Raw genomic sequence first — 8,370 nt, 5'->3', positions numbered from 1 at the left:
TCTGATCACATTTCCTTCCCCTCCCTGCAGCCTGGACTCCTTACAAACTTCTGACTCACTAGCCACTCGGGTACCTGGGTCTCCTGTCCCCTTCCTGAGCCCCCACCCCACTTCAATCTGGAGGTCTTGTCAGTGAGGCTCCATCACTGTGACTGCAGACTGATGCCGTGACAAGCTCATGGCATTCATTCTATGGTGGGCCCTTAATTTGACTCAGTAACCTTTGCAAGGTCCTAGGTCAGCTTCCTTTCTCATTCTGCTCAACAGATCTTGGGATCATTCATCACTTTTCTCCAACTTTCCCCCAAATTCCCACTCTGCTTACCTGGCAGGTGAGCTGACCTTCCCTGTGGAGCCAGCCAGCCATGAGGGCGCCCCGCCTCACTGCAGCGGCTCCTTCAGCAAGTGCAGCCTCCTTTCATCCTCATTGCCTCCCGTGCATGCGTGCTAAGTCGCTTCACTCGTGTCCCACTCTGGGCGACCCCATAGACTGTAGTCCTCCAGGCTCCTCTGTCCATGGGATTCTCCAGGCAAGCATACTGGAGTGGGTCGCCATTTCCTTCCCCAGGGGATCTTCCTGACCCAGGGGTCGAATCCAGTCTTCCTGCATTGCAGGCAAAATCTTTATCACTGCACCACCTAGGAAGCCCCATTTCCTTCCAGGCTCCAAGAAAAAATTGTCCCTCTGTTCAAAGGTAGGCCAACCAGCTGATCACCTGATCCCATCCTGTCTAACCTTCCCCCAGCCCTAGGAAAATAGCTCCATCAAGCATCCTCTTTCTCATGCTTTTGAACTTTGACCTTTCATTATCTTTCTTTCTCCCCAAATTTGAATATAATAAAATCCCTCCCATTCAAATCCATAGACCACACTAAACTTCATCTCTCTGTTCTCTTCTTCATTGCCAAGCTTCTTAAAAGTTAACTTATACAGGTATACCATGCTGTCTCCTCCTTATTATTATTTTTTTAAAATATGAAATGCTTCACGAATTTGCACATCAAGCTTATGAAGGGGCCATGCTAATCTTCTCTGTGTCATTCCAATTTTAGTACATGGGCTGCCGAAGCGAGCATCTCCTCCTTATTCTTAAACGCGCCTCTGTGTAAGGACTGTTCCCATCTCTCACTGAAAAGGCCTTGACAAAGGTCAGTGATGACCTCTTTGCAGTGGACTCTTCATTCCTATCCTCCCCAGCCTTTCTGCAGTGTTCAAGGCTGCGTCCCACACTCTGCTTCTACTTCCCCATCTCCCTTCTGTCCTCGGTCCACACTGGCTTCCCTTTCTTGGCCAGTCTCATGGATAGCCGTTCACTGGATGTCTATTTCTCATTCTTACCTTCCCTGGGCGACTACTTCTACCACCAGGATTTTACTAAACTGAACTGCAACTAAGTTATTCTCTCCAGGGACTTCCCTGGTGGTCCAATGGTTAAGACTCCACGCTCCCAATGCAGGGGCCCTTGGGTGTGATCCCTGGTCTGAGAAATAGATCCCACATACTCATTTGAAAAGACCCCAGTGCTGGGAAAGATCGAAGGCAGGAGGAGAAGGGGACGACAGAGGATGAGATGGCTGGATGGCATCACCGACTCAATGGGCATGAGTTTGAGTGAACTCCGGGGGCTGGTGATGGACAGGGAGGCCTGGCGTGCTGCGGTCCATGGGATCGCAGAGAGTCAGACACGACTGAGTGACTGATCTGTCATTAAGAGTTCACATGCTGCAACTGAGACCTGAGACGGCCAAATATATACATATATTTATTTTCTCCAGCCTAAACCTTTGCTGGATTCCAGGTCTATATGTATATTTAACAACCGACTGGACAGTTTCACTTGCATGTCCAAAACAAGACTTTTTTTTCCTTATTGAGCTTGCTCCTATTTCTTCAGTCCCATCCCCCAAATGATTGATAAGATAATAATGCTGATGATGACTAATATTTATGGATTCCTTACGACATGCCAGATACAGTTCAGTCACCATGAAAATATTGTAAGAGAGGTATCATTATCCCCATTTCACTAAAATGGTAATAAACATAGTATGATTTAGTACTCAGTAAGTGGCATTGTTTTTTACCTGAATACCCAATCCAGAGACCCCCCAAAAGAATCCTGTCCTTTCTATTTCTCCTCCTTCATGTTCAGTCAAGCATCAAATCCTGTTGGTGCTTCTCTTTGTGTTTCTCTGGCTTTATCGTCTCCTCTCTAACACTTCTTTTCCAGAATCTGTCCCTGTGTCTTACTTCAGATCCTTCTCATCAACTGACCAGATTCTTAACACGGTGTCCTAATAGATCTTCTTGCCTCCAGTCTTAGTTCCCTCTCCTTGCTGTCCAGTCATTCTCCACAGCTCCTCTAGAGCAGTCCTGATGAAATGCAAGCTTGATCATATTATTACACTGCATAAAGCCGATCAGCAACTCCCCTCACCTACCATGTTGCTTGCTCTGCAGGGCACGAAAGACACCCTCCAGGGGCTGCCCACTGCATGCCTTTTCATCTCCATCTCCCACTCTTCCCCTACTTTCGCTTTGGATATTCCAGATACCTCTCTAAGTGACAAAGGCAAAAGCTTTTGCTCACACTGCTTTCTCTTCCGGGAATGCCCTATGTCTCTGTCTAGTAAACTAGTCATCCTTCAAAACTGTGCTCTCTAGTATGTAACCAGTAGCCACGTGAGGCCACTCTGAATTAAGATGTGCTGTGCTATAAGTATGCTCACACTCAGTTGCTAAGGCATGTCTGACTCTTTCGTGACTATGTGGACTGTATGGAATTTTTCCAGGCAAGAATACTGGAGTGGGTTGCCATTTCTCACAAAATGGAATATTATTTGGCTTTTTTTTAAAAGGGAGGAAATTCTGACACATGCTATAACATAGATGAAACTTGAAGACACTACGCTAAGTGATCTGAACCAGTCACAACAAGGCAAATACTGTATTATGAGATATCTAGAGGAGTCAAACTCAAAGAAACAGAAAACACAATAGTGGCTGCCAGGGAGTAGGGAGACAAGAGAAACAGAGAGTTGTTTGATGTGTATAGGGTTTCCGTTTTGCTAAGTGAAAAAGTTCTACAGATTAGTTACACACCATTGTGAATACATTTAACACTACTGAAGTGAACACTTAAAAACGGTTAACATGGTAAATCTTATGTTCTGTGTACTTTACCACAGTGATTTTTTTTTTTTTAATCACGTTCCAAAAAAAGAAAACCTTTCCCAGCTACCACAAACCTCCTCTTCTCTACTGTGAATTAACTACGCCTTCGTCACACCCCAACTTTATCCTGCACACCACTCTTAGGGCTCTTATCACATTTTTGGTAATGATTTGCTTGACAGGATGAAAAGGTTACTGTTCCATGAGTGAGATGATCACTCATCCACTTCTAGGGTCTTGACCAGAAGCTAGGAAAATATACTAGGGTCTTTGGCAAGATGGAGAAAAAGAGACAGTAGTCCTGATGGCATAACATACTACAGGGGATGTTCATTATTAGCAATGGGATACCTTGTTTCTGCAGAGGTTTCACTCTGAGGCTAGACCTGGAGGGGCTGTTTTCTGTCACCCCTCTTTTGTAAGTATTATCTGAAGGGTCTGGAGAGCACTTCCTCCCACTTTCAAAACATAAAAACATCCCCCCTCCCCCTCCCCATCCTGAGTTCAACCAGCTGAAGTGGTTGGCACTACCCAGTCTGACCTGTGGGCAGGACAACAGGAAGATGTTAACTTAAGACAGAGTCAAGCTAGAGTAGTTTAACTAACAGATAAGGGTCTCTGAGGCCACATGAAGAATGATGTGGCCACCCCCTGCCCCCCACCCAGACTCTTGTAGGTATTGGATTGGGCAAAAAGTTCATTCAGGTTTTTCCATAAAGTCTTACAAAAACCCAAACGAACTTTTTGGCCAACCCACTACATGTGATGCCTGACAATAATGTTTTTTTTCCAGATAATGGACTGGACCTTGCTGCCCTTCCCAGTTCATAGCCAAGAGGTGACATTTCTTTAATCTGTCTCCTCTCCTAGGCGGAGCGCTCCTTTAGGGCAGGGACCACATCTTATCCATCCTCGTATCCCCAGCATCTACCAGTTCTAGCACCTAGCAGGTACCTAATACATGCCCAACCAATGACTGAATGGTTAGAGTGATGGTGGGGTGAGTCATTACGATAACCCAGAGAGAGGCTTTTGACAGAGCAACTAGTCTACCCTGAGATAAAGGACAGGCTGAATAGAGAGCCACAGAGAGTATGTGGGTCTGGGGGCTGTGGGGAGCAGAGGGAGCATGAGAAGAAGTGCTTCAGTATGAAACCAAGGTTGAGCAGGTTGATAAAACTGACACCCTCAAGTTTCATGTTCTTTTGTCTCACGGGTGTATTCTTGCCTGGAGGATCCCATGCACAGAAGAGCCTGGTGGGTCGGCAAGAATCAGACACGACTGAAGCAGCTTAGCATGCACACAGACGTTTCGTGTTCTGCTGTCTCACTGGTCTAACGACAGCGCTGACATTTATCTGGTGGCTCGGCAAGTATCCTTTCATTCTATAATTTCAGCTTTGTCTGAAGCAACACCCTAACACTGACTCAGTGGCCCCCATTCCACAAGTCACATATCTTGGGTCAGTTTTAAATTATACATTATTTTCTTCTGGCTGATTGGACCGACTCAGGTCTGCTCGGAGAAGGCAATGGCAAGCCACTCCAGTACTATTGCCTAGAAAATCCCATGGATGGAGGAGACTGGTAGGCTGCAGTCGCTAAGGTCGGACACGACTGAGCGACTTCACTTTCACTTTTCACTTTCCACTTTCACACATTGGAGAAGGAAATGGCAACCCACTCCAGTGTTCTTGCCTGGAGAATCCCAGGGACGGGGGAGCCTGGTGGGCTTCCGTCTATGGGGTCACACAGAGTTGGACACGACTGAAGTGACTTAGCAGCAGGAGCAGCAGGTCTGCTAACAACAAGCCGCTCGTATGTGGCCCTTTCAAGTAATCAATTCTTGGTAGTTTTTTTTCTGTCTCAGACAATTCGAGAGGGCTTCCCAGGTGGCGCTAATGGTCAAGATTCTGCCTGCTAAGAGACACAGGTTTGATCCCTGGGTCGGGAAGATCCCCTAGAGAAGGGAATGGCCACCCACTCCAGTATTCTTGCCTGGGAAGTCCCATGGACAGAGGAGCCTGGTGGGTTGCAGTCCGTCCTGTGGCTAAGAGTCGGACACGACTGAGTGCACAGCATGTACTACAGAGTGCTGGAAAGAATTACTAACAACGGTTGATCCCGGAGTCAGCTTTGTCAACTAACAGTCTCCTTTCAAACTCACATTTATAGAATTTGCAAGCTGGAAAGAAGACCAAGATTAGATGATTAGATAGCATCACTGACTCAATGGACATGAATTTGAGTAAACTCCAGGAGATAATGGAGGACAGATGAGCCTGGTGTCCATGGGGTCGAAAAAAGAGTGGGACATGACTGAGCAAGTGAACAACAAGGAAATTCGTTCCTAGGGCACTGAGCTGGGTCACAGTGAATAAGAATTAGCATTCGGGGCCCCTGGCTTCCATACCTGGGTCTGTCTCCTTCTGCTCACTGCAGGTGCAGCGACGGCTGTTCCCCGCACAGCCAGCTGCCCCTTCTAACTGCGCTCCTGTGCCATCAGGGTACTCTCTGGGGAGCTCTAAATTACCTGCCTTAGGGGGAATGAGCAGACAAGATTTTTTTCTTAGGTTCATTTGCCTTGGAACGTTCTGGGTGATTTTTTTGTTTTCCCCTAAAGCCCCATTCTCAACGGGGGCTGACTTCAAGGCTAAGACAGTCCAGGAACCGACTGGCTAGAGGAGAATTTGCCACGAACAGCTGCGAGGCTGAGGGGCAGCGCAAGTGGGCCGGGCCCGACTGAATACTAAAATGCCCCTTGATCATTTATCATCTGACAGGCGCTATCTGAGCACCTACTGTGTGCCTGACTGCAGTTGTTCAAATAAGAACCGAGCGAGCGGCTGCCTCCATCCCCTCCACACAGGCCCCAGAGCCATAGGAGCCGGGAGACACAGGAACTTCTGATCGTCATCCCAGATCTAGCCTTAACTTATGCTGCGATTTGGGAATAGGATGACAAATTCTTCAGCCTGTAGCTTCAAAGAGGGGGGCAGAAAAGAAATCTTTTTCAATAGGGAAAGGTATTTCGGGGAACTAGAGAAACCACCGCAGCAGCAGCACAAGTGGTTTGGAGGCTCTGCGGACTCCCTGACCTTGCAGCCACGGCCCCCGCGCCCCACTCCCCCGCGCCCCGCCCCCGGCGGAGGCTGCCCGCTGCCCTGCGGACTGCCCCGTCCGGCCCCGGAGAGCCCGGGCAGCCGAGGCCACGGGGGCGCCTTTCTCTTTAAGAGCCGCAAGGGCGACCCTGATTGGCTGTAGCTATGCAGGTCTTTCTTCCCCGCTCCCTCCGAGCAGTCCCTCCCCCGCCGCGCTCCCGGCTCTTTCCACACCCCCTCCCCTCCCCCGGCGCCCCCTCCCTCCCCGCGCGCTCGCCCCGGCTTCCTCGCCGCCGCCGAGTTCTCCTCCGGCAGCCGAGCGGGTGATGCGCCAGCAACAGATGCCGGGCGCCAAGATTGGCATCCTTAGGCCACGCTGAACGCCTGAAGAAGCGAGAAGGAAGCAGAGAAGGGCCGGGAAGGCGGGGACTGGAGGTGCCGGAGATACACCCCCCACCCAATCCCCTCAAAAAAAGGCAGAAGCCGCCGCCCCCACCGGAGAGCTCGGCGCCCCGGAGATCGCCGGCTCGCTGCCACTGCCGCGGGCGCCCAGGTCTCCCCAGCCATGCCAGGCCCGGCCGTGGACGCGGAGAAGGTCCCCTTCCGCAGCGCCAAGGAGGAGATCCGTGCGGGGGTCGGGGTCGAGGGCTCGGAGGGCGGCGGCGGCGGCGGCGGCCCGGAGAGGCCCGGCGCGCGCGGGCACCGGCAGGACATCGTCTGGAGGAACGTGTTCCTGATGAGCCTGCTCCACTTGGCGGCCGTGTACTCCCTGGTGCTCATCCCCAAAGCCCAGCCGCTCACTCTGCTCTGGGGTGAGTAGTCCCGCCCGCGCCCCGCTGCGCCCTCGGGCACCGAGGCGCGGCGAGGCCGGCGGCGCCGGGGCGCGCGAGATCGCGGGTGGCCGCTGGCTGCGGGCCGCGCGGAGCCCCCGCGGCTCTCGGGTCGCCTTCTCTCCTGCTCCCCCCGCTCCTCCCCCCTTCCCCCGCCCCCAGGCCTGTAGTTGACCGGCCTTTGGGACGGGAAGGTATTTCTGTCCAGGTATTTTCAACTTCTGCCCCCTCCGCTGTCTCCTTGAGTAGGCGCCCTTGGCGACCCCTGGATGGAGAGCGAGAGGGACTCGGGGTCCTGCGGCGCCAGCGCCGTGCGCAGAGGCGCGCGAAGGGGGACGCCAAGCCCGGGCTCCAGGGCGGGGAGACCAACGCGGTAACTGTGTAGCCCCTACGCGTCCCAGGGACGCTCCTATCTGCCGCCTTTCAGCGTCTCAGTCTCCTCCGTGGGCCACGGACCTTGAGGCTGAGTGAAGGACTAGAAAGGGAGTTGTAGCGGGGGGTGGAGAGACCACCGGCACCGGTTCAGCGTTGATGTTCGCGCAGGAGATGGAAGAAGCCGGTTCCCTTCCTGCGCCTGTAAGGCCCCTGTCCCTGCCCTCTCCGGGATCTCGTGCCCAGTTGCAGTTTTCCGGTCCCAGAAGTTTCTCGGCGAGCTCTGGCCCAGCACAGAGCTCCGAGGTGGCCGTGTAGCCCCTTCCAGGCCTGTCCCCTTCTGACCAGGTGCCAGTCGGTCGCCGCACCTGTAGCGCTCCCTCGCGCCACCCACTTTCCTAGCACTCCCACCCCTGCCAGCATGGGAGGGAACCCCGGAGCCCACTCCCCCTCCAACTGGGGGCCGGGGGGCTTCAGAGACTGCCCCGCGTGACTTCAGTGGCTGACTCAGAACCACTTCCAAACCCCCTTCCCTACTAACTGGTTTTGGCCTCAGTCACTGTAGTGGCCATCTTAGCCGGGACTAAAAGGCACCGGGGGCTTTGCTATCCTGGGTTGAGAATCTGGCGAAGTAATCCAAAAAGCCCTTTCAGATCTCCTGTCCAGGATCGGCAAGGAACAGGGGAGCAGGAGAAACACAACCTCCTTTTACTTCCAGAGGGGAAGAGGAAGGAAGAAAATATGAAGACCCCTTTGGGCAAAGCTTCCGACTTGGCATAGTGCCAGCTCCAAGTGCCTGGGTTCAGAATGGGGCCGCTGGGTTTTAAGCTTTCCCTTGAAACTCTGCAGTCTCTGCTCTTGGAAGCAGACCCTTCCAGAAGATGGGTGCCTC

General features: G+C 52.3%; 1 protein-coding gene and 1 non-coding gene across 2 annotated transcripts in view; one reads left to right on the top strand and one right to left on the bottom strand.

The window, feature by feature from the left end:
* Window positions 1-970: 970 nt before the first annotated feature.
* LOC129562261 (U6 spliceosomal RNA) lies at window positions 971-1,077 on the bottom strand. Its single transcript, XR_008687175.2, has one exon. It is a non-coding gene; the product is annotated as a U6 spliceosomal RNA (small nuclear RNA).
* Window positions 1,078-6,548: 5,471 nt separating this feature from the next.
* SCD5 (stearoyl-CoA desaturase 5) overlaps window positions 6,549-8,370 on the top strand; it is a 178,395-nt gene continuing 176,573 nt past the window's right edge. Inside the window, exon 1 of the mRNA XM_088836421.1 lies at window positions 6,549-7,088. Within this exon, the coding sequence (XP_088692547.1) occupies window positions 6,842-7,088 (247 nt within the window). The 5' untranslated portion in view covers window positions 6,549-6,841. The remainder of the gene's footprint in view (window positions 7,089-8,370) is intronic.

The sequence above is a fragment of the Moschus berezovskii genome, chromosome 5 (genome assembly GCF_049115385.1).
Source record: "Moschus berezovskii isolate FMDL1 chromosome 5, NW_MosBer_1.0, whole genome shotgun sequence".
Taxonomy (NCBI): Eukaryota; Metazoa; Chordata; class Mammalia; order Artiodactyla; family Moschidae; genus Moschus; species Moschus berezovskii.
Note: the sequence above shows the minus strand (reverse complement) of the source record. Positions and strands in the feature narration are given on the sequence as shown.